Source organism: Schistocerca gregaria, chromosome 3 (genome assembly GCF_023897955.1).
Source record: "Schistocerca gregaria isolate iqSchGreg1 chromosome 3, iqSchGreg1.2, whole genome shotgun sequence".
Classification (NCBI taxonomy): Eukaryota; Metazoa; Arthropoda; class Insecta; order Orthoptera; family Acrididae; genus Schistocerca; species Schistocerca gregaria.
Window position 1 is genome coordinate 788,764,650 of NC_064922.1, and position 27,637 is coordinate 788,792,286.

General features: G+C 41.7%; 1 protein-coding gene across 1 annotated transcript in view; it reads left to right on the forward strand.

The window, feature by feature from the left end:
• Positions 1-17,764: 17,764 nt before the first annotated feature.
• Positions 17,765-27,637, forward strand: part of LOC126354243 (SUMO-activating enzyme subunit 2) — a 134,299-nt gene continuing 124,426 nt past the window's right edge. Inside the window, exon 1 of the mRNA XM_050003745.1 lies at positions 17,765-17,966. Within this exon, the coding sequence (XP_049859702.1) occupies positions 17,823-17,966 (144 nt within the window). The 5' untranslated portion in view covers positions 17,765-17,822. The remainder of the gene's footprint in view (positions 17,967-27,637) is intronic.

The following is a 27,637-nucleotide window of genomic DNA, read 5'->3' on the forward strand; positions in this document are numbered from 1 at the left end:
TCACGGTTTTCATCGTCATCTCCCCTAGAACTGTTTATAAATGAATCACTCGGATCATCAAAATAAATTTCACTGCCCTTTTCACGTAAATGTTTCTCTAAAAGCTGTAAAATGTCTTCCTCAGATTTAACTAAATGTGAGTAATTAACCATTGGGCTCTCGCGAATTTGAACGTAATAATTCCAACATTCCTTTCAATACAACTGCAACAGTTTGACATCGAGTTAGTACAGCTCCCCTAGATGGCAGCACTAAGCACCATTGATACCTAGTACTGTGAGAATAGAGAATTGAGCACGTGAGAGCTGCGAAAAATCGTGTGTGAGGCTTGATATCGGAGGGGAAATCAAAATTCATGGTGTCGAGCGCCACTCGACGTCGGAGTGGAAAGGGTTAAATCTGAAGTAAATTGATTAAGTACTTTTCAAGATTTTTAGTAACGTTAGACAATGATTTGCCTTTATATAGAGGTATAGATGTAGGAGAAAAAACAATGAATAATTTAAATGTGCTCTATGCACTTCCTCATAAATATGCCATGTGGAATTCCTGTTTGTGGCTGAGTTATCCTCTGTTTTGACTATAATCTATCATAGATCCTTCAAGCAAAAAACCGTTCCCACCAGTTGGAAGAAAGCACTTGTCTACAGTGTTCTGCTATAGATATCAGTCACAGCCCAGTGCCATATGCAGACTGCCAAGTTCCAGGCTCTTACTGTCTCTGACAGTAAACTGCCGACACTGCACCACAGCTGCTGCTGGGTCACTCTATGCCATTCTCCTCCTGCAAAGCAACGACTGCCAGGAACTCTCCACCCTCTTGGCTAACCAGAGGATTAATTCGACATGGAAGAATTCAGCCAACAAGAGTCTTCCATGTAGGCACCTCCTGACAGCTGTATTTAAACCACCAGGACAGCATTGCAAATCATCAGTATGACAGTACTCTGTTGTGGTGCCCATTGTGTGTCAGTTGCCACCACAGGATCAACAACGTTCTACTGATACAGCAATTATTAGTACAGCTGTGCCCTGCTGTGTCAGATAACACTATAACTGTGATGTGACCAATACTCCATCATCACCTCTATGAGATCACCTACCGAGTAACCTGCAGCTGCCAGCCGGAGTGGCCGAGTGCGATATTTTGTGAAAAACTGTATGATCCCTTCTTCTCTGAGGAAAACACAGTGCACAATTGGCTTTTTCCACAAGTCTAAGAGGACTCCAAATGGCTTCATTTTCCAACAGGATGGAGCTCCACCACACTGACTCAACAACATACACTCCTGGAAATGGAAAAAAGAACACATTGACACCGGTGTGTCAGACCCATCATACTTGCTCTGGACACTGCGAGAGGGCTGTACAATCAATGATCACACGCACGGCACAGCGGACACACCAGGAACCGCGGTGTTAGCCGTCGAATGGCGCTAGCTGCGCAGCATTTGTGCATCGCCGCCGTCAGTGTCAGCCAGTTTGCCGTGGCATACGGAGCTCCATCGCAGTCTTTAACACTGGTAGCATGCCGCGACAGTGTGGACGTGAACCGTATGTGCAGTTGACGGACTTTGAGCGAGGGCATATAGTGGGCATGCGGGAGGCCGGGTGGACGTACCGCCGAATTGCTCAGCACGTGGGGCGTGAGATCTCCACAGTACATCGATGTTGTCGTCAGTGGTCGGCGGAAGGTGCACGTGCCCGTCGACCTGGGACCGGACCGCAGCGATACACGGATGCACGTCAAGACCGTAGGATCCTACGCAGTGCCGTAGGGGACCGCACCGCCACTTCCCAGCAAATTGGGGACACTGTTGTTCCTGGGGTATCGGCGAGGACCATTCGCAACCGTCTCCATGAAACTGGGCTATGGTCCCGCACACCGTTAGGCCGTCTTCCGCTCACGCCCCAACATCGTGCAGCCCGCCTCCAGTGGTGTCGCAACAGGCGTGAATGGAGGGACGAATGGAGACGTGTCGTCTTCAGCGATGGGAGTCGCTTCTGCCTTGGTGCCAATGATGGTCGTATGCGTGTTTGGCGCCGTGCAGGTGAGCGCCACAATCAGGACTGCATACGACCGAGGCACACAGGGCCAACACCCGGCATCATGGTGTGGGGAGCGATCTCCTACACTGGCCGTACACCTATGGTGATCGTCGAAGGGACACTGAATAGTGGACGGTACATCCAAACCGTCATCGAACCCATCGTTCTACCATTCCTAGACCGGCAAGGGAACTTGCTGTTCCAACAGGACAATGCACGTCCACATGTATCCTGTGCCACCTAACTTGCTCTAGAAGGTGTAAGTCAACTACCCTGGCCAGCAAGATCTCCGGATCTGTCCCCCATTGAGCATGTTTAGGACTGGATGAAGCGTCGTCTCACGCGGTCTGCACGTCCAGCATGAACGCTGGTCCAACTGAGGCGCCAGGTGGAAATGGCATGGCAAGCCATTCCACAGGACTACATCCAGCATCTCTACGATCGTCTCCATGGGAGAATAGCAGCCTGCATTGCTGCGAAAGGTGGATATACACTGTACTAGTGCCGACATTGTGCATGCTCTGTTGCCTGTGTCTATGTGCCTGTGGTTCTGTCAGTGTGATCATGTGATGTATCTGACCCCAGGAATGTGTCAATAAAGTTTCCCCTTCCTGGGACAATGAATTCACGGTGTTCTTATTTCAATTTCCAGGAGTGTATGTCAGTTTTCTCAATGACACTCTGCCTCAGTGGTGGATGAAGGCAGCTCCCATCATCCAGCAGCGGTCATTACATCCCGTTCTGTCACAATGAGAAGGGTAGCACTAGCTATTCACAAAACTACTGTCCAATATCTTTGACATTCATTCATTTTAGAATCTCAGAACGTGTTCTGAGCTCAAAAGTACTTAGATATCTTGGTTAGAATGATTTGCAAGACAACTGTCATGGATCCTGAAAACAGCAATCATGTGAAACACCATTTGCGCTTTTCCACATGGTATTCTGAAAGCCACTGGTCAGGGCAGTCAGGTAAACACGGTATTTCTCGATTTCTAAAAAGCTACCACATCTCCATACATTATCAAATGTTTGATCATAGGGACACCAAGCGAAATTTGGGACTGGAGTGAGGACATTTTCGTAGGTAGGACACAGTAAGTTATTTTGGATGGAAAGTCATGTATAAAAGTAGAGGTAATTTCGAAAGTGCCCAGGAAAGAGTACTGGAACCTTGCTACTTATGTAATATATTAATGATCTTGTGGACACTAATAACAACAACTTCAAACTTTTCACAGATGTTGCAGTTGTCTATAATGAAGTATTGTCTTAAATATTCAATCAGATCGTGAAAGGATTTCAAAGTGAAGGAAAAGATTCTCAATTTGCTTTAAATGTTCAAAAATGTAAAACTATGCACTTCACAAAACGAAAAACCGTAGTATGCTGTGGCTACAATATCAGTAACAGGTGCAACAGGTCAATTCATACAGACACTTGGGTGTAACACTTTCTAGGGACACGAAATAGAAAGATCACATAGGCTTATTCGTAAACCAAGCAGGTGGCACCCTATAGTTTTCGGTGTATAATCAGTCGACAAAGGAGATTGTTTACAAATCACATGTGTAATCCATCCTAAAATATTGCTCAGGTATGTGGGACCCATACTAAATAAAGATAACAGAGGATACCGAGCCTATACAGAGCAGGACTTCACGAATGGCCACAGGTTTATTTCACCTGTAGGAATGTGTCACAGAGATACTGAAAGGACCGAACTGGCGGACTTTTGAAGTTAGACTTAAAATATCCCAAGAAAACCACCTACAGAGTTACAGGATCTGGCTTTAAATGTTGAGAGGATTTGGAGTGGACATCTTTAAAACAAAGGCGTTTTCTGTTGCGGCGGGATCTTCTCATGAAGTTTCAATCACCAACTTTCTCCTCCAAATTCGAAAATGTTTCAATGACGCCGACTTACATAGGGGGAAATAGAGAGAATTATAATAAAATAAATCAGAGCTAGCATGGATAGATATAGGTCCTCGTTTTATCCGCATTCTGTTCGAGATTGGAATAATAGAGTACTATTGCGAAGGTGGTTCGATGAAGCCTCAATCAGGCACGTAAATGCGATGTGCAGAGGATCCATGAAGATGTAGAAGCAGATGTAGTGCAAACTTTTCGAGTTGGTGATGAAAGGAAATCGGTTGACTTCAGCAATGCTCTGCCTGAGGACATGGAAGAGGATACATTTTTACCACAGCTAATTTTCAGTGATGAAGCAACGTTTCATGTTAGCAGTAAAGTAAACTCACATAATGTGGGCATATGGGGACTCCAGAACCTTCATGTCAATATCGAGCATCAAAGAGACTCACCTAAAGTGAATGTTTCTTGTGTCATATTTTGTGAAAAACTGTATGATCCCTTCTTCTCTGAGGAAAACACAGTGCACAATTGGCTTTTTCCACAAGTCTAAGAGGACTCCAAGTGGCTTCATTTTCCAACAGGATGGAGCTCCACCACACTGATACAACAACATATGTCACTTTTCTCAATGACACTCTGCCTCAGTGGTGGATAGGGTGCATGAGACCCCGAGACTCTGCATTCTTGGTCTAAGATTGCTGGGCATGGCCCCATACGATTTTTCTTGTGGCATATGTGAGGGAAAGTATGTTCATCTCTCTTTTACCTTGTGACATAGAAGAAATGAAGAACAAAATAACAGCCACCATAAGTTCTGTAAAAGCAGATGTGTTGTGTAAAGTTTATGATGAATTTAGCTGTCATCTAGATCAGGATCATTCAAGAATTGCGCCCATCGGACGCGCCCGCGCCCTGCGGGCCCCTGGCAGTGTAGTTCAGCGCCCCGTCCACGACCGTGTGTCGCTAGTGTCGGCCTAGGAGCGAGAGAGCGAGAGCTGTGGAGCGAGTGAGACCTCACAGCACTGCTCTGCGGTGGACTGTCACGTGGTCAGATCCAACGCAAAGAAAAGAACAGAAGAAGCGCACCTCTGTAAAACAGGCCGATGAGCGGTAAAACAAGCAAACCATTTACCGTTTAGGTAACAACTAGTGTTTGTGTGGCAGAATTACTACGCAAAGCTTTAGACAGCAATATCTAAAACAAGAATTGAAGAACATCTTAGTTGTTTTCTGACCCACAGGTTCATTCTATTAGTACTGCACATGTGCTCTCGTCAAATGTACAATATGCATCTTCTGAAAAATATACCAGTTTCTTAAATGAACTAGAGTCATAAATATTCTATTTTAGAAATAACTTTATGTAAGGGGTATAGAGTCTCATTCTTACTGTTAGCAGTTACAAGTAAACGTTTTTTGTTATACTTCGGCTACATCTCTTTGTATCCCTTTTCAGAGTTTAGAAATTGGATCTTTAGTTTGCTGTTTTGTACATAATAATTTTAACCGACCAAGTTTGAAACCTTATTAAAAAATAGAATTAAGGTTATAAAGCTCTTTAATTCTTACAGTCAACATTGTTAAAGAAGACAATTAATATTTTACACTTTTTTCTTTTTAGAGGAAACGGTTTTGTCAACGTTTGGTTCAATATTCCCTGAGACTGATCACCTCAATGAATTAGTCATATTTTTGTCGCTAAGTAATGAACGGTTCTTAGTTTTAGCAAGCTTTAAAAGAGAGAAAAAGCGCTCACAGATATATGTGGAACCAAACATTGAGAGATCTTAGGCCACGTGCTTGTGCAAAACAGGACATTTCTCTTGTGGAAGACAACTGTAAAAGTCATCCAAAGTTTTACACATGAGGAAGCGGTCCTTCAGGCGGATATCTCACTGCAGGTCAATCAGCTCTAGTTGAAGCACTTGTGAGACGTCCTATGCCAAAGGGTAAACGGGCGAACAAATATATCTAAGGCCGACTGAAGATCATTTATCTCCAAAAATCTGTTTTCAAACCGTTCTTGTAATTCGCAAATGATTGCAACATAATCTGAAAAAACCACATCTTCTTTAACGCTGTCTAGTGCAGGGAAGTATCCACAATTCTGCTCACGCAATTGCTTTTCCCACAAAATAAGTTTTTTTTAATGCTTGAATTGTCTGCACTAAATCAACGACATAGTGATTTTCGCGTTTGAGTGAAATGTTCAAAGTATTTATATGGCCATTAAGATCACTCAAAAAAGCCAAAATCGCCACCCTCTTAGGATTACAAAGTAATTCTTCTGGACGTCTTTTCATTTCCAAAAAGGTATTTATTTCGCCCCTCAAAGAGAAAAACCGATGAAGCACCTTTCCTCTGCTCAGCCATCTTACTTCACTGTGGTAGGGATGTCCGGGTATTCTGCTTCGATATCAGCCAGAAATTCTTTAAATTGGCGATGTGTGAGTTCATGCAAGTGAAGATAGTTAACGGTTCAAAGAACTGTGTCCATAACATTTTTTATGTTGCCAATCTTTGCACAAAGTGCCTCCTGGTGTATCAGACAATGGACTGTCGCGAATAAGGAACAGCCAACTTCAGCCATTTTTGACCCCCCGTAACTCAGAAATCCAGTGCATATCCCTTGTAGCGCAGGGGCTCATCACATGTTACATTGGTCAGGCGTTCCCATTTAAACCCATTGACACAAAGACATTCTCCATGGCTAGAAAAATATCCAAACCCACGGTTATGTCTTTTAATGGTATAAGATGAAGAAATTCTTCGGTGGCATGCAGATTGTCGTCCACACCTCGAATGAACATGACGAGCTGAGATATGTCCGCAACGTCCGCAGACTCTTCAAGAGCGATAGAAAGTGAAATGTAGTTTGCTGCTCCATATCTGAGACCATATCTTCGACTCTGTGAGCAACAGTTTGAGGCGAAAGAGCTATTTTTTCAAATTTTTCCGTGAGGTCTGATGTACAAATACAAGCCGCCGAGTCGACCAGGCAATCCTTGATGAGATTCCCAGCAGCAAAGGGTTTCCCTGCTTTTCCAATTCTCAGCGATCATTTGTAACTTGCACACAAACTTTGCCCACCTTTTCCCTGCTCGTACCACGCAAAAGGAGAACATACAATTAATTTTGTACAATCCTGTTTTTAAAACACTTTTATCACTTTAACAATTAATTGTTTCATTCATTGAAATTAAAATTAAAAATTAAAAAAAGTTTGGTTTTAGATGCGTTTTCCCCCAGTTCCGCTGAAAAGGGCAGCAATGTGTGGTCGCAAAATAAATTTTGATCTATTGCAATATTTGCTTACAGCGGCATGGCGAGGCTCGGCGGGCGGTCTGCACGGCCAGCTAAGCGACGCAGCTCGGCCACTACGACAACATACGAATTCACCCGGGCACTGGCCGTGGGCGATCGCGGGCGCTAGTGCTCCAGGGGCACAGTTTGAACGAGACTGATCTAGATGTTGCTCATGCTCCTGGTGGTAGACACATAGAGCATTTGTAATAGTACAGCTAAAGCGTTAAAATTTTGTGAGAATTTTGCAACCCATCGCGAGTTTTTAGCATGTTTTTATCAATGAATACAGAGTTTTGAAATTAAGTCATTCTTTTTGAAACAAGCTGTGTAATGGAACAGAGTGAAACCAAGCACTAAACATTTTATTAAAGAATAGCGTGTTGTCTACAGGAAAAGTGTGTTGTTATTAATGCAATGACATTTTGCAGATGTTAGAGAAGTGTTGTGTCCCAGATGTTCAAGCAGTTTTGATAAAAGCTACATTACAGTGTTCCTGTTCCTAACAAATAAGGACACATACTTTGAATGGTTGAAAGGTATTCCTCAGAAAGACTGGTTGCCTTCCAAGAGGTCTGTGGTCTGTTTAAGCATTTTGGAGAAGAATAAACTTTGATATGTTTAAAAATAGCAAGGAAACAATCAGAATTCCCAAGTGTTTGGCTAAAATTAAGAAATGGCACAATGCCGATTATTTCATCAATATACTTCATTATTTCATCAAACCGCCTAATTCTGACTCTAGGAAAGATCCAAATGAAAAAAGGCTGAAATGGGAGGTAGATCTTCATTAGAGAAATGAATAATGACTTGCAGAAGATGTGATTCAGTTTTACAGAATTGAGTGGAAATATAGGTAGGATCATGTGAAGTGACATATGGTGCCATAAATGTAATTAACACTTCAGTATATTTCTATATGTTATCAGTGGAGGGCATTCCAAACATTCAATTAGTGTAAAGATTGATATTTTTACATGTGTTCAACTATGTGTAGGCAATAATAGTGTAAGTGCCTCAAAACTTGAAAGTAAGTCAGTAGTCACAACTTGAAAGTATTCTGCAAAGATATGTAACCAGTGCAACATACAACAATCCAATTTTTGTTTACGTATGTATGTGGCACAGAAGGCTATAAAAAAGAGGTCCTGTGAAACTTGTGTTGCACTTATACTGCCACATGAATGCTCTAGTCTCTATTTTGACATTCTTAATATGGGTGGTTAACCTTTACCATCCTAAGCTGTTATAAAATTATGTCATGTAGTTTGGAATATTGTTTGTGTACTGATGTCGAACCACTGTGATAGACACTTTTTAAAATGAGTATCCAAAAGCTGGTTCATAAAAAAAATTTGAAAAAAATAGCTTCTTCAGACAACAGTCTACACTTCTTACATCATGATCCTTGACTGGTGATGCACTAAGTGACTTATATGAAGAGCTATCCAATACAGTTTCAAATATTCTTCTGAATGATTATATAAAACAAAAAAGAATAGCCTAAAGCCAAACAAGTGACATATTTATAGAAAATAAATAATTTCTATTGCTTGAAGCTTTCCCATAGGACCAATTGTAGAAATGGTCTCACACGAGATGTTGGATGTCGTTATGAAATTCTCAGCGTTATCAGGGCAACTGACTGACACCTCCATGTGCAGTAAACACACTGCTGAGCCCTGACTGAAGCCTCTTATTGTGTCTAAGAAGAAAATCTGCAGGTATGAATGTGGTAAATTCGGAGGCCAATAGCAAAGATATCATGATCAGTAGCAGGAGAAACAGCTATGCCACCTGTCAGATGATGAAATGAGAGCTTCTGTTCAAACAAAATGGCTGTCAGTCATATTGTGTGCTACAATCGACCACCCAGCTACCTTTGTCACGAGCCATGTGCCAATACACGTGTCCATCGTGGCATGTGCCCACCCTTGCATTGTCATCCGAACATCTATGTCGCCATATTAATGTTAGACCTTGTGTGACCAATAGTTCCTCTTTGTGGTGGCTATGTATTTAAAATGGAAGCGCTTGATCCCATGCTATGGTAAGTTGTTATCTCGTATCTCTGTTCAACAGATTTCTCGAGATGCGAATTTAACATTATCTAAGTATGGCGCACAAATACAGACTACAAAAATATCAAATCGATGTCTTTGTATTGGGACAACGCTATTAAAGAAGCACTGAAAAGTCGCAAGTCGACGAATCTGCTGAATGAAGACAGGATACCAACTTAGAACAACAGGGGATCCAGTGCTGGTCATTTTAATATGACAGCTTCCACGATGAAGAACTATTGGTCACACAAGGGATGACACTTTGGCTACGTAGGCATTTGGATGATAGGAGTGAGGATAAACACACACCATTGTGGACATATATGTTGGTATGCAACTGTGCACAGAGTGCACTGGGGGAAACCGAGAGCAGTGCACAGTATGACTGACAGCCTTTGCACATGCGCCAAAACTCTTGGCTCAGCCTCCGATAGGTAACGTAGCTGTCTCTCTCTAACTATCAATCAGGAAATCTTTGCTATTGCTCACTGAATTTGCCACTTTCACACCTGTCCATTTTCTTGTTAGACTGGCATAAAAAGGAGGCTTCAGACAGAGGTCAGTAGTGTGTACACCACAGCTGAAGATTCAGGAGGTTACACTGATGACATATTGTGGGAATTTCACAATGACATCCAATGCCTCACCTGAGAACTGTTTCTACAAACAATAAAATTTAATTACTTACTTGTGTGATACTATGTTTACAGCAAATCTGTACCCAAATAATTTCATGCTTTGCTCTTATATATCTAGTTCTATATGAAGTAACTGTTCCTTTGGACATTTCCAAAATACCAGACTGCATTTTTTATGCTACAGCCACTATGAATAAATACACAAAGTAATTAAATATAATAGCTGCCAGTGGGCATTGATTTAAATAAATGGGGAAAGACAACCAATGATTCTTTCAGTGTAGGTGCACACCAAGATCAAACTCATATGGAAATCAGGAAAATGCTGTGAGTAATGAGAATAATGGGCAAGATGCACTACATCAGCAGTGTGTGGTTAAGTTAAAAATTTGGATTTGACAGGAGTCATACTAGGATAGTCTGTGGATTTGTGATGACCACTGTGCCCAGATGGCACAGTGGTCAGGACATCTTTCTAGTAAGCAGGAGATCTGAGTCTGAATCCTGGTCTAGCACAAATATTCAACTTTCCTCGTTGTTTTAAATCAATGCCCACTGGCATATAATGCCTTTAACTCCTTTGTGCCTTTATAGCTGCTTCTGATTTTGCCTTTTCTTTCTACTGATTTAACAATATGTGGTACATTGGTAAGAAAAGCAGCTTACAGTAATGTCAAACTACATCATATGAAATTTTACCACCATGAAGCTTTCAAGGTAGTCACTTAGAGGGAAGCTGTGTTCCATTAGTTTCTGTTCCTTGCACCCCATAACTGTTCAGAATTGGTTTTCAATAACTGAAAATGGATTTACAGATACCAGGAAACCTATCAATACAGCTCATCAGAAGTATATTACTTTTTTTCACCATAGAAATGTTACAATACACAATGACGTAACTCTTACCGAAATTCTTCTGCATTAAGTGATTGTGCAACAACATTATAAATCACTTGGTATATATTAAATTTTATACTTAATAGGAAGTTACTGTCAACTTTTACATTTATTGGTATGGAAAATTTGAGTTTTTAACATGTTATGTAATTGTTATGTACTGTTATAGGCCAATTCACTCTGCGCATTACATCACATCACAGCACACCTCCACCCTGTCAGGGTACTGTCTGCACATCATGTCAATTTGCTTAGGCCAGTAGTGAACAGTGAAAGTGAAGTAATGAGCTACCATCTGTGATGCAAAAAGCCAGTAGGTGGTACTGGAATTGAGGAACTAACAAAATAAAGTTTAATATTTATTTTATTGGGCAGATTTGGATGTACATATAACGATCAGCTGCAACTACATATTTTCATTGTCAGTTGCGCGAAATAATAATCACATGCACAATTTAATTAATACAGGTATATCATTTTTAAACCTAATAACACCATGCATAATTATGCATATTCGATCTACTGCACAACCTATCTATACACAGTTTAATTCTATTATAAAAGACATTAATTACACAATTTGAATCTGCTGGCATTCTGGCTAACACATTTTAATTCTGTTAGACCATATGCCTATTTAGAATGTTTTGTGTGTTGCATGAATTCACTGACTGAATGGAAAGGACTTTATACAAGTGTTTGTGTAAATTCCTCTTTCAGGCTTGAAATATGAAGCCTTAAACAGTTGAAGAAAAATTCCGAACTTGTGTTTTTGAACGCTTTTGCGTGGTACAATGAACAGAAGTGGAAAAAAAAAAACATTTCAAAACATCGACATTTCTTTGATAGCGAAAATATGTTCATACAACTACATCAGACAATATTTATAATGATGTAAATAGAGCCAAGTTACATTTCCATAACTTTTTTGTCAAATAACTAATAACGTCGTAATTTACTCCATTTTTATCCTCCTTTAGAGCTGACTTTTTCAATTAAAAAGTTATTTAATGAAAATTCTTTATTAACATATATCATTATTTAAACACAGTGTGGGGGTCGGATCTGTTCTGTTATTGTAAAACCTAAATAATTTTTCGCTCTCCGATATCTGACTCCACTTGTGGAGGAACGCCCAGTAGAAATAAATATCCAGATAGCCATGAAATATTTGAAATTTGCCATGCAAACAAAGCTGAATAGTGAAACAAAAGTTAAGAAACCAAATCCACTCCTAAAACGTCAGTCAACATGGCAATAACAGGTTAACTTGCGATGTTAGCAGACGACGACGCCGTCAAAACTTTCTTCCTGAGGAATCTTGAGATGAAATGAAATGTCGTGTGACGAGGGCCTCCCGTGGGGTAGACCGTTCGCCTGGTGCAAGTCTTTCGATTTGGCACCACTTCGGCGACTTGCGCGTCGATGGGGATGAAATGATGATTAGGACAACACAACACCCAGTCCCTTAGTGGAGAAAATCTCCGACCCAGCCGGGAATCAAACCCGGGCCCTTTGGATTGACAGTCTGTCGCGCTGAAATGACACAGCATGACATGAAGGTCCGTTGATGGTCTGTGTGAAGGCTGCCGCTTGTAATGTATTTTGGAAGGTTTAGACCTAATGTGACGGCCAAACAAATATTTTTTTTAGTCTTTGTAATGTACCATGTACAGAAAACCCAGATAGTATTAAATTTTTAGGCTTGCATATAGACAGTAAACTCTCATGGGAACCACACATTAAATACTCAAGTTCTAGGCTTTCTAGATTAATTTATTTGCTGAGGAAATTAAAGAGATGTGTGCCAGTTGATTATGTTAGATTAGCATATTTTGCATTTTTTCAGAGTATCATTTGTTATGGAATTCTTTTCTGGAGGAGCAGCAGTCATGTCCAGGATATTCTTCTGCTACAGAAGAGGGTGGTCAGGAATATTACAGGTTCAAACAAGTGGGAACATGCAAAGCCACTATTTGTAAAATTAAGTTGTCTTAAAGTTGTTAATCTGTATATACACTCCTGGAAATTGAAATAAGAGCACCGTGAATTCATTGTCCCTGGAAGGGGAAACTTTATTGACACATTCCTGGGGTCAGATACATCACATGATCACACTGACAGAACCACAGGCACATAGACACAGGCAACAGAACATGCACAATGTCGGCACTAGTACATTGTATGTATATCCACCTTTCGCAGCAATGCAGGCTGCTATTCTCCCATGGAGACGATCGCAGAGATGCTGGATGTAGTACTGTGGAACGGCTTGCCATGCCATTTCCACCTGGCGCCTCAGTTGGACCAGTGTTCGTGCTGGACGTGCAGACTGCTTGAGACGACGCTTCATCCAGTCCTAAACATGCTCAATGGGGGACAGCTCCGGAGATCTTGCTCGCCAGGGTAGTTGACTTACACCTTCTAGAGCACATTGGGTGGCACGGGATACATGCGGACGTGCAATGTCATGTTGGAACAGCAAGTTCCCTTGCCGGTCTAGGAATGGTAGAACGATGGGTTCGATGACGGTTTGGATGTACCGTGCACTATTCAGTGTTCCCTCGACGATCACCAGAGGTGTACAGCCAGTGTAAGAGATCGCTCCCCACACCATGATGCTGGGTGTTGGCCCTGTGAGCCTCGCTCGTATGCAGTCCTGATTGTGGTGCTCACCTGCACGGCGCCAAACACGCATACGACCATCATTGGCACCAAGGCAGAAGCGACTCTCGTCGCTGAAGACGACACGTCTCCATTCGTCCCTCCATTCACACCTGTCGCGACACCACTGGAGGCGGGCTGCACGATGTTGGGGCGTGAGCGGAAGACGGCCTAACGGTGTGCGGGACCGTAGCCCAGATTCATGGAGACGGTTGCGAATGGTCCTCGCCGATACCCCAGGAGCAACAGTGTCCCTAATTTGCTGGGAAGTGGCGGTGCGGTCCCCTACGGCACTGCGTAGGATCCTATGGTCTTGGCGTGCATCCGTGCGTCGCTGCGGTCCGGTCCCAGGTCGACGGGCACGTGCACCTTCCGCCGACCACTGGCGACAACATCGATGTGCTGTGGAGACCTCACACCCCACGTGTTGAGCAATTCGGTGGTATGTCCACCCGGCCTCCAGCATGCCCACTATACGCACAAAGTCCGTCAACTGCACATACGGTTTACGTCCATGCTGTCCCGGCATGCTACCAGTGTTAAAGATTGCGATGGAGCTCCGTATGCCACGGCAAAATGGCTGACACTGACGGCGGCGGTGCACAAATGCTGCGCAGCTAGCGCCATTCGACGGCCAACACCGCGGTTCCTGGTGTGTCCGCTGTGCTGTGCATGTGATCATTGCTTGTACAGCCCTCTCGCAGTGTCCGGAGCAAGTATGGTGGGTCTGACACACTGGTGTCAATGTGTTCTTTTTCCATTTCCAGGAGTGTGTGTGTGTGTGTGTGTGTATATATATATATATATATATATATATATATATATATATATATATATATATATATATATATATATGTATGTATGTATATATATATAATGTTCTAATTTACATAAAAATAATTAATCTAGCCAATTCTTAAAGGAAGACATTCATTGTTGTAATACCAGAAATAGCAAGAAAATAGATGTGCCATTCTATAGATTGTCAGAATCACTAGATAGTTATAATGTTTTAGGCTTAAAAATGTATAATACATTTAGAAATAAGTAATTTATCTTTACATTTATGTAAATGCAAGTTGTCTAACAGATTAGCTAGTCTACCTTTTTATTCTGTTACTGAAGTTTTTGAGTGCAATTCTATGGGAAATTGCAGTATGAAGCATGAATGAGGAGATATCTGTCGATACAATAAAAACGTCTATCCAGCACAACTTATATATACAGTCTTTTACTTACTAATGTTCACTTTGTCTATTGCTTGTAAAAGATCAATGACAGGAAAATTTATATTATTATTATTATTAGTGTGAATTTTTGTTAATAATTCCTCAATATAGTGCCTAGAAAGCTACTACTTGGAACAAACATGATCATTATAATCAGGCTATCAAGACCATACATCAATTCGACATGAATGAAAAATATAACACTTTTGCTAATAAAGTGCTCACCTTGTTCTAACACTGTTTTCCCCAAAAACTTACCAAGGTTAGAGCAAAGTATACAAAGAAGCCATGGATTACTCAAGGAAGAGGGGTATCTTGTAAAACAAAAAGGAAACTGTATCTGTCAATCAGAAACAGTTCTGATGTTGATGCTACAGCACATTACAAGAAATACTGCAAAATATTAAAGACTGTAATACAGACATCAAAGCAAATATATTACAAGGAATAGATAGTCATATCAGATAACAAAATGAAGATAATATGGGATATAGTGAAGGAGGAGACCAGTAGAACCAGACATAAAGAGGGACAAATAGCATTAAGAGTAAATGATACATTGGTGACAGATGTATATGGTGTTGCAGAACTTTTTAACAAACATTTCATAACTGTTACTGAAAAGATGGAGTTGTCATGTTCTGTAGATGCTGCTATGGAATACCGCAGACCAGACATTTCAAGTAACTTTTCTAATATGAATTTGACCCTCACTACCCCAGCAGATATAACGTCCATAAAATCTTTAAAATCAAAAACATCTAGTGGGTATGATGAAATACCGACAAGGCTAATTAAAGAATGTGATTCTGAGTTAAGTAACATATTAAGTTATCTGTGTAACCAGTCGTTTATCAGTGGAATATTTCCTGAATGGTTAAAATATGCTGAAGTTAAGCCACTGTTTAAGAAGGGAGATAAAGAAATAGCATCAAATTTCCGTCCAATTTCACTTTTACCAGCATTCTCAAAAATTTTAGAAAACGTCCTGTAGAATTGGCTTTATAACCATCTTATCTCAAATAAAACACTGTCAAAGACACAGTTCGGATTTCTAAAGGGTTTTGATATTGAGAAGGCTATCTACACTTACAGTGAAAATGTGCTTAATTCATTAGATAGGTTCTAGGCACTTCAGTCTGGAACCGTGCGACAGCTACGGTCGCAGTTTCGAATCCTACCTCGGGCATGGATGTGTGTGATGTCCTTAGCTTAGTTAGGTTTAAGTAGTTCTAAGATCTAGGGGACTGATGACCCCAGATGTTAAGTCCCATAGTGCTCAGAGCCATTTGAACCATTTTTCATTAGATAAAAAATTGCAGGCAACTGGTACATTTTTTGATCTGTCAAAGGCATTCACAAAATCCTTTTAAGTAAATTAGAATATTATAGTATAACAGGAAATGCTGCAAAATGTTTCAAATCTTATATCTCTGGCAGGAAACAAAGGGTGTTATTAGGAAAGAGACATGTATCAAGCTATCAGGCATCATCCAACTGGGAACTAATTACATTTTGTTCCCACAAGGTTCCATTTTAGGTCCCTTAGTTTTTCTTGTCTATATCAATGACTTTTCGTCAGTAACATTACCAGATTACAAGTTCGTTTTGTTTTTGCTGATGATACAAACGTTGCAATAAATAGCAAATCAAGTTTAGTCTTAGAAAGATCAGCTAATAAAATATTTGTGGACATTAATCACTGGTTCCTAGCCAATTCCTTGTAACTAAGCTTTGAAAAAACACACTACATGTAGTTCAGAACTTGTAAGGGGTGTCCCACAAGTATTTGCCTAACATATTATGACAAGCAGGTAGAAGAAGTGGACAGTGCTAAATTCTTGGGATTACAGCTTGATAATAAATTCATCTGGGGAAAAGCACACCACAAAACTGCTGAAGCGTCTTAACAAATCTTTATTTGCAATGCGAATTGTGTCAGACATAGGTGATATAAAAATGAAAAAGCTGACATACTATGCTTACTTTCATTCCATAATGTCAAATGGGTTTATTTTTTGGGGTAATTCATCAAGCCAAGCTACAGTTTTCCGGGCACAAAAACGTGCAGTAAGAGCTATATGTGGTGTGAACTCAAGGACATCCTGCAGAAGCCTGTCTAGGGAACTAGGGATACTAACTACTGGTTCCAAATATATTTATTCTTTAATGGAATTTGTCATCAAAAACATATCACTTTTTCAAACCAACAGCTCAATTCATGGAATCAATACTAGAAATAAGAATAATCTTCACAAGGATTTAAAGTCACTTCGTCTTGTACAAAAAGGTGTGCATTATTCAGGAACACACATTTTCAATAACTTGCCACCAGCCATAAAAATCTCAACAACCAATGAAATTCAGTTTAAGAGAAGTCTAAAGGGTTTATTGGTGGCCAAGTGCTTCTACTCCATCGATGAATTTCTCAGTAGAACCAACTGATTTGTGTGTGTCTAAGTAGAATGTAAATTCTGCACATTTTCTGGGCAGCAATCTGTTCATTGTAAATAAGTGTGTATGTGTGTGTGTGTGTGTGTGTGTGTGTGTGTGTGTATGTGTGTGTGTGTGTGTGTGTGTGTGTGTGTGTGTGTGTGTGTGTGTGTGTGTGTGTGTGTAAGTACAATCTAACTTCTGCACCATTTCAGTGCAGTAATGTGTTCATTATAAATAAGTATTATAATAGTTGTATTACACGTTTATTACCTTATAAATAAGTAAATAAAACTTTTTTATTTTAAATTCAGTGCCTTAGTATTTGTAAAATGATTCTTTCATATAGTGTTCATTAAGAAATGACGATAATTCCACTTGGGACCTGTGGAATGGTACATTAACTTATTTGTTTGAGTTGTAAATATGTGTCTTGTATTGTTGTTTTTCTGACATGTTCTACGTCCTGGAGGACCTCCTCACTACGTATCAATGGGAATCAAGCTAAATCTAATCTAATCTAATGACATAACGGTGATATTACGTTTCGATTTCACGAGACTTTCCCAGGGTCAGTGGAAATCGACCCTGACACGATCTTCTGTTCACAATACTTCACTTTAGATATCTTTGATTAATAGTGTTTGGCTTGTAGCAAACGTGCGGTCATGGCGGCATTTACTAGCGGTGTGTTTGATGTAGAGTTAAGTTCTGCATTAAAAGCAGCGAAGGTTTTAGTTGTTGGGGCTGGTGGAATAGGCTCAGAAATACTCAAAAACATTGTTCTTACAGGATTCAAGGATATCGAAATCGTAAGTATTGCTGTAACAACTGTAGTAGGTTTGATATATTCTAGTTACCTTTTCAAACTTAACGTTGTTACGGGAAGTGAGTTAAGCACCTATTGTTGATAAAAAGGTGAGGAACGTAGAGGTGATGCTTAATCGTTTTGTTACTACTGTAGTTGCTTGTAGTAAATTAACTTTATTTAAGCCACAACCCACAAGAAAAAATAACGTATCGTAAACAATACACTCAAATGACGCTTAGCAACAACTGAGACAGATAAACACACTAGCTATGCAACATGCTACTACACTTCAAAGAATAAATTGTTGATGGGTGTTGATCACAACATTAAAGAGTTGTTTCCTTACACTTCGCCATTTCTCGGAGTAAGCAGATGGCTCACAGTTGTAATTATTTTCACACATAAGAACTTAAATCATTATCGCTATATTGACAGTGTTTTATGCCTCCAGATGTCTGGCTGCTGCTTTATTTATGTAAAGCTTTGAGCATTTGCGGTTGTACTGTGACAAGATGAGACAAGCTCCTATTGTTGCGGGGAAACATTGCTGTTTTCTCAGTGGATACTAATGTCAGCTGTTGACACAACCCTGTTTGTTTCCGTCAGACCTTATGATTGCTACCTAGGTAGTTCCACAAAACAAGTAAGGTATGGCATTCGACACGTTTTTAATTTTTACTATCGTGACTTGTGACATAACTCATTCCACGAGTTACCTCAGTGTGTTTGTCATTTTAGTACAGTTTGGTGGTTAGCAACAACTTCTCATTCCCATACTGATCAAGGGTCGGCAGAAGTGTCCGATCCCAACCGTCAGCGTTGACCCGTGCCGTAAGGGTGTTGTGATGTGTGACGTCATGACGGCGCGGGTGTTAGTGATAACTACAGAGGGCTAATACTGAGCAGTTTTGGGTTTTCGCGAATATGCTGGACCGTGCTTGGGCAGTGAGTTTTCCCTAAGTGTTCAAGATAATTTCAAATAATTTGGTGAGCTATCTTTGAAAAAACCAATGTTCTTGAGGGAGGATATCAATTTTCAACCAGCTAAGAGTGCTTGATTAACTAGTCCACACTTGAATTGGTCACAAAAGCCAAACATTAAGTAGTAGCGGAACAAAGATTGCTCTAGTTTCCAATGGGAAAATAGATTCAAAGTGATTGAATTTGTTGGAGACAGTGGTATCTAAAGGGAGATTTATGGTATGTGTTTCTGATAAAAGCTTTTCATTCCTACAGCTGTTTTTCAGTGGTTGTTACTTCCCGTGGCATTTCCGCCATTCGTATTTTTCATAATTGAAGCTTAGACTCTGTATCCGTAAATATCACACTTAAAAAATCTATATTCAGTACCTCCTACCCATCTAATTTTAAACATTCGTATGTTGCACCATATTTCAAAATCATCTACTCTCTTCTTGTTTTCGCTGTTTGTCATTGTCGTTCTTCCAATCAAGCCTACACACATCCAAAAAAAATCCTTATGCTTAATATAAAAATATTTCTTGTTCCCATAAATGCCTTTCTTGCTATTGTCACTCTGCATTTTATATCCTGTCTACTTCAGCCTTAGTCTCTCATTTTGCTATCTGAATATGCGGAATTCGTCTAGTACATTGAGCATCTCATTTTCTAGTCTGATTGCCTCAGCATATCCAGATTTAAGTTGATTATATTCTTTCACACTTGTTTTACTTTTGGTGACATATCATGATGCCTTTTCGCTGTTATACTTCAATTCCATACCCAAATTTCTTCTTTGTTTCCTTTACTGCTTTCTAAATTGAATAATGCCTGGGATAGGCCAAAACCCTGTCCAACTCCCAGCTTGGCTATTGATTCCCTTTCATGCCCTTCAACTTGTGTAACCAGTATGGTTTCTGTTAAAGTTGAAGATAACATTTCTCTCCATGAATTTTATCCCTGCAGCATGCAGAATCTCGAACTATTTCAGTTAAAATTTTCAAACCTTCCCTAATTCTAAAACTGCTATAAATGTAGGTTTAAGTGGTGTAGGAAAGTTCTTGTAGATTGTAAATATTTTCAGGTTAAAGGAGACCACTCACCTTATAGCAGCAGCCTTGAGTTGTTAGTAGGCGCACACAAAGGGAACAAAACATGCTAGCTTTCGGATTTTATCCTTTGACGAGCTAGAGTATAAAAAAACACTCTCACGTACACACATGTCTATGTCCCTGCATGGTGGCAGCTAGACTGACAGGGCCAAGGCTCTTTTGTGGCAGGTGGCCTCGTTGTAGTGGGGGATAGTGTCGGGTGGACTAGGGGTGAGTGAAAAGTGGCTCAGAGGATGGTGGCCAGTTTCTGGCTAGGAATACAGGAGAGAGTAGTGGCAGGTATATGGGCTGACACGATTGTGGCAAACAGTGGGAAGCAACACATGCAGAAGGCAACTTGGGGATGAGTTGGGAAGGAGTGTTTACCTCCAGGCAGGGCACTTACATCCAACAGCTCTCCCAACCTTTTTTTCCTACTTGAGAATGTCAGTGCACGAGTTAATATGGGAAACTACCACCTTGTATGGTGTTGACCTTCTGATTGACTGGCTTCTTTCCTATCTCGAACTGTGCTGCCTCAATGGCAGTACTCCTGTCTATTTCAGTGCCACTTGTGGCACCTATTCGGCTGTCACCCTTAAGATCTCTTTCTCTAAATTCGTGGCCTCACAACTTTAGTCACTTCATGCTGATTTGTGCAACAGTGGCCTCTGACTGGTGATCCTGTCACTTCCTTAACACCACTTTACAGACTACGAGGTTGTAGAAGACATCACCACACAGTCGGTAGCATTGCTGGAACTGTTATTCCTCCTAGAGACATGCCCCAGTGTCTCAAGCGGCATCCTTCACAGGCCATCCGTGTGCATTTTAAGAAGTTCTATGCTGAGGCTTGGTATCTAAGTGCAGTAAGAAAGCATGCTGGCAGCACTTCGTCTCATCCTTGGGAATGTATGCCCTTCCTCCTAGGTGTGAGCCAAGTTCTGTAACCTGCTGGGCTTCCAAAGATCAGCAACTGTTCCTGGTCTCATCCATCAGGTTGGTCTTCGTTCTGATGTGTTGTTTCTTGCTGAACACCTCGTGGCCTACTTTGCAGCAGCATCGCCTTGTTGCGCAGATACCTTTCTAGTGCAGAAACAAGAAGTTGAAGATATCCCTCCAGATTTCACCCTCTCCCAAACCAAATTCTGTAATGAATTTTTCACAGGCTAGGCTCTTGCTTTGTCTTACATTACAGCTCCAGGCCCTGATTCAATTCATAATCAGATGATCCAACATCTGGATGTTACTTGAAGGTTACATCTACTCGGGGTCTTCAACCGTATTTGGCTCAGAAGTGTCATCCTGTTGCACTGGCAATATATCATCACCTGCCCAACTGTTAAGCCAGGCAGGAACCCAACATCAGTCGACAGCTACTGACTGGTAAGCCTCGCCAATGTGCTCTGTAAATTGCTTGAAAGGATGATTGCGTGCAGTTTATACTGAGTTCCTGAATCTTGGGGTCTTTTGTTCCCTTGCCAGTGTGGTTCCTGGGAAAGACGATACACAACCGACCATCTGATTGTGTGAGAAACTGCAATTCAGCAGCCTTTTTCTAAATGTCAGCTTCTTATCACACCCTTTTTTGACCTACTTAGGGCATACACCACCAGTTGGCGCCATCGTATTTTAATTACCCTCTGTAACATGGGCTTTTGAGGCTTCCTAGAGATTTTTATTTGGCAGTTCTTATCCCAATGTTTGTTACGGTTGGGGTTGGTACTTCGCTCAGCTCTACAAGTGCTAGGGAATAGTGACCCACAGGGATCCATACTTACGTCACACTCTTCATTGCCATCAATGGTGTAGTGTTCGCTAGTCACCTCCACTATGTATGTCAACAATGTTTGCATTTGGTACAGCTTCCACTCTGTAGCCTTAGCTGAACTCCAGCTCCAGGGTGACATTTGAAGGGCCTTTGCTTGGACCCTTTCCAATGGTTTTACAGTTTTGTCCTGCGTTTCTGTCCTCATGCCCAAATCCTTCCTGACCCAGAACCCTACTTGGGTACCCAGCTCTTGGGTGGTGTTGCACAGTCCTTTGTTTTTGCCCTCCTCTTTGATATTTGTCAACTAGATTAGCTGCATGTGGCCCTGATCTTGTCCTGATTGGACTAAGGATGTCAGGTTGGAAATAATGAAGCGTCCGATTCCACCCGTCTGCTTTGACACATGACGTCACAAATATGGCAGAAATGACCATACACTGTGACTCCAATATGGCGCCTGTGAAATCAATACGTAAACATAACCACAAACACGAAGATACTTTGAAAAACCAATTTACACACGCTCCACAAAAAATCTAATGAAACTAACGGGACAAGTGTGGGAAATTGGTGGTTTTTGGGTGGGGACCAAGTAAATATAAACAAATTTAAACACACACCAACATACCAAACCACACAAAACCATGAAAAGAACCAACAACACAAAACTCCAAATTCCACTAAACACAATATCCTCTGGAATCACACACTTCCCTTGACCTATATAGCTCAACAGAAACTACTGATGGCAAATCATAAAACCCGAAACTACAACCACATCCACAATCAATACCTCAAAAAACACAACGAACCAACAAAATTGGAATCAAACACTTCCCTTGACATGTTATCCTTAAGACATCTCCACATATCTTAACCTGTTATCCTTAAGACATCTCCACATATAGCCGTCCCTGGTTCGAGACTCTGGAACTTTAGTAAGTCTCATTTCTTCATGACGCACTGAAACACTTCACGAATTCATCCAAAATTGGGAATAGTTGAAGAAATTTTATTAGAGACAACACACTGACCCCGATCATCGCCGACAACCGAAAGCTGTTGACCTCGTCAGTCATATCCATACCTACTAAAGACAAAAAAAAGCAATTTACCAAAATTCACACACAATGAAGAGAAAAAAAAATTACAATAACGTCGACATAACAAAACCAAAATCGTTAACTCCCATAAAAATATTCTGCTAAAGCACAGTCGCTGCTGATACCACACCCGTGCAATGCTACCACGCAAATGAACCCCATACGCTCCATAAAATGCTACCCATAAACACACCACCAACTGCAACAATACGCCACCTATAAACACAACACCTGTTGGAGGGCGGGCATTCTCCGGACCATGCAAACATGGGGCTTTCGCGGTCGCCTCCCTCTTTTTATTCGTTCCTTTTTAATGGATCGACAGTTCAGGGTATGTGTGGGTTCTGTCCTGACGGACACCTTTCGCCAGGAAAATGGCGTGCCACAGGGCTCTGTTTTCAGTGTCGCTCTCTTCACCATAGCGATCAATCCAATAATGGATTGCCTCCCAGATGATGTATCAGGCTCCCTTTTTGTGGACGATTTTACCATCTATTGCAGCGCGCGGCATACATGTTTCCTGGAGCGCTCTCTTCAGCGTTCTCTTGACCGTCTGTACTCCTGGAGTGTCGCGAATGGCTTCCATTTTCTGCTGAGAAAACGGTCTGTATTAACTTCTGGCGCTACAAAGAGTTTCTCCCACCGTCCTTACGGCTCGGTCCCGTTGCTCTCCCATTCCTGGAGACAACAAAATATTTAGGTCTTACATTTGACCGGAAACTTAGCTGGTCTCCACATGCGTCATATTTGGCTGCTCGTTGTACCCGTTCTCTAAATGTCCTCCGTGTTCTCAGTGGCACGTCGTGGGGAGCGGATCGAACCGTCCTACTTCGCCTATATCGGTCGATCGTCCGCTCCAAGCTGGATTATGGGTGCTTTGTAAACTCCTCTGCACGGCCGTCCATCTTACGCCGCCTCAACTCCATACAACATCGGGGTTTACGGCTTGCGATCGGAGCGTTTTATACTAGTCCCGTCGAGAGTCTTCATGCTGAAGCCGGTGAATTGCCACTCACCTACCGGCGCGATATACTGCTTTGTCGTTATGCCTGTCGGCTTGTGTCAATGCCCGACCACCCATCGTATTGTTCCTTTTTTGATGACTCTCTTGACCGTCAATGCGGGTTGTATGTCTCTGCCCTGCTACCCCCTGGAGTTCGCTTTCGTCGCCTCCTTCAACACCTTGATTTTTCACTCCCTGCAACCTTTAGAGTGGTCGAGAGCCACGCGCCACCTTGGCTCTACGCTGAGGTTCGCGTTCACCTTGACCTCCGCTTGCTCCCAAAGGAGGTTACCCCCAGTTCGGTATACCACTCCCATTTTGTCGAACCTCGTTCGAAGTTCATTAATACGACTTTCATTTCTACGGATGGCTCTAAGACCAATGACGGGGTCGGGTGTTCTTTTATTGTCGGTGCACAAAGTTTCAAATACCGGCTACATGGCCATTGTTCGGTCTTCACAGCTGAGCTCTTTGCCCTCTACCAGGCTGTTCTTTACGTCTGCCGCCACCGACATTCTGCTTATGTCATCTGCTCCGATTCTCTGAGTGCCATCCAGAGCCTCAGTGATCCATATCCGGTTCACCCTTTTGTGCACCGGAACCAACACTCTCTTCAGCAGCTGGTGGACGACGGATCTCCAGTTAGCTTTATGTGGGTTCCTGGCCATGTCGGTATCCCTGGGAACGAAGCTGCAGATGCTGCGGCCAACGCTGCGGTCCTCCAGCCTCGGACAGCTTCTTGTTGTGTCCCTTCATCAGATTGTAGCAGGGTCATTTGTCGGTGCATTTTATCGCTGTGGAATGCCGATTGGGCTGCACTTACGGACAACAAGCTTCGGGCCTAGAAACCTCTTCCCGCGGCTTGTACGTCCTTCTCGGCGGGAGGAGGTCATTTTGGCCCGGCTACGAATTGGACACTGCCGGTTCAGCCATCCCCATCTGCTGATGGCTGTGCAGGTGCCGTTCTGTCCATGTGGGCAATTGTTGACGGTCCGCCACATTTTAACGTCCTCTTCGGATTTTACTACACTGCGTCTTGATCTTGGTCTGCCATGTACTCTGGATGCCATTTTAGCGGATGACCCAGGAGCTGCTGCTCGCGTTCTTCATTTTATCAACTTGACACACCTGTCTAAGGGCGTTTGATTATGCTGTAGTTTTTTAATCCTATGTCTGTTAATACATCTTTTATAGTGTTGTCCCTTTTAGTTGCTGTTTTAACCTTGTGCCTCGCGGTACATTCCTAAATTAGTCAGGGCGCTAATGACCATTGTAGTTGTGCGCCCTAAAACCACAAAAAAAAAAAAACCTATAAACATGCCACACATGCAAACTAAACCAAAAATATCACCTACCATACAACACATAAACACACCACCAGAGAGCACTGCCGATTCCATCAAAAAGACACCTACAAACATGCCACTCTCACAAACTAAATTTCGTGCCGTCCTGACGTCACACATCCCAACAGCCTTACATCACGGGTCAAAGCCAAGGGTGGGATCGGATGCTTCAGTCGACTTGTTAGGTTTATGGCCTTGTAACACCTGCAACTTTGATATCTAAGTAATGATTCACGACCAATCTATTCCATCATCCTAAAGTTTGCCACAAACATGTACTTTCCGTGTCTGTTACTTTCTCTTCTCCAAGAGTGTCAGTTGTACCATCATTTACCCTGGTCGTTCTAAAGCGAGGAATAGGACCACATATGTTTTTCCATCTCCCACCGATCAATAACAATGTTTGTTCCCAGAAACATGTGGTGTTTTAATGGTGGAGCTGATAGCCCGTAACAGAACTGTGCAATTGGTTAAACAAGCCTCCCTTAATCACATTTTAATTTGCTGTGATTCGATGAGTAGTCTCCAGTCCATTAATCACTGTTACTTGTCACCCTGTGATGTATTATCCATGGTGTCCTCTCTGACCTTATTGTACAGTCTGCTCAGTTGTCTCTCTCTGAGCCTCAGGTTAACTGGCTGTCTCAGAAACTGAACTGTCTGATCATTTGGCTAGATGAATGATAATTCACCCCACTTTCACTGTGACAAACCAAGGTGCAGATCTATGGGTGCAAATAAGACCTCTCCTCATTTGGAGAGCAAACTCCGCAATATCAAGAAGACTGCTGTATGGAAGCCCTTCTTCCTGGAAGAAATCCATGGTTGTATGTCACTTTCTCATCGGTCATACCATACTAACCCTAGATTTTATTTTATGTAATAAACAATCGCAACATTGTGATTGCAGAGACAGTAGCTCATATCTTGATGGAATGCCCTCTCCTTCTGGCCCTCCATTCTAAGCTGGGTCTTCCAAATTCTTTGCCTCTAATATTGGCACACGATTCATGGACATGTAAACTGGTTCATCATTTTCTCTGCAAAAGTGATTTTTATTCTCAGGTATAAGGTTGTAAACTACCTCTGGGGTGGGGTGGTTGAAGTGGCAGTCTCTCATGCAACATCTGGGTCTGTCTCTTTCATTCTGTTTTATTTGCTTTTTAAATGTGGGTCACTTCTTTTTTCTGCCACAGCCTGTTTTCCATTTTAGGGTAGCACTCTTGAATATTGGGTGTTTTCTTAACATCTTGACTAGAGTGGATCAAGGGTGAGCTGGCTCATGTAGCATGCAGAACCCCATGGATACCCACCTGCAGCCTGAAGCCCTTAACATCGTAGCCTTCTCACTTGTAATGTTCTGAATCTCCCATCAACTAGAAGGCATACTTTGCTCTGAAACTGTCTTCGCCTGTAATTTGGGTTGGAGGGGTCAGATGCAGGTGGGGTTTCTCTTACCATAGATAAGTTCTGAGAGACACCATGTCTGCTCTGACCTATATACTGGCCTGATCCATGTACTTATCTCTAAATTATACAGCTCTGGCATCAGTATTGTCTCCAATGCCTCAATTTCACAGCGCCTACATATTTTCATTGTCAGAACATGTTCCTCGTGGGTGCTACTAACTCCAGATGAACTATGCCAGGATCAAGGGACTGATAGCCTCGCTGTTTAGTCCCTTAACCCCCAACCAACCAACCAGCTGTAAGATAGGAAGTGGGTCATTATGTGTCTAAGGGACCAATATTAAAAGGTGTCCCCACTCAACCCTCTCCAAATCTAATGAAATTTGGTGCAAAGATTCTATATGGTCTTTGATGGGTATGTACCAAATCTCAGTCCAATATCTTCAGTGATTGAATTTTTAGAAGCTTTTAAAGAGAGGCTTCTCATTTTCACAACACATAACAAAGGTGCAAAGTTTGCTAGGCTTTTTTAAAAATTCTAGAAAACATTTGGTCATATGCTTTAATATATATAGAGAACTTTTTATGCTGAATCACACCATGGCAAAAATTAGGTATCTAGCCACACCCAAATAGAGATACTGAAGTGGCTAAAAAATTCATTGCACTATTCTGAGAGCCGATGTTTGACTGACCATTACTAATTTTCATATGAACCAATCACACCAAAACTTCAGAGGGTTATTTCCACCTATGATGTCTATATGTGGATTAAATTTGATTAACATTGGTTCCCTAGATGAAAAGATATGCATCTGCAAAGTTGGCCAAAATTTTCTTCGTGCAAATTTTAGAGTATTTTTGGGGCGCAATATCTCAACTGTGTCTTGTTCAATCTTTTTTTCCCATGGCTGGAAAGAACATACTTTAAGCCTTTAATTTAATTTCTGGATCCTTTCATATTGATGAATAAGAATACATATCAAAA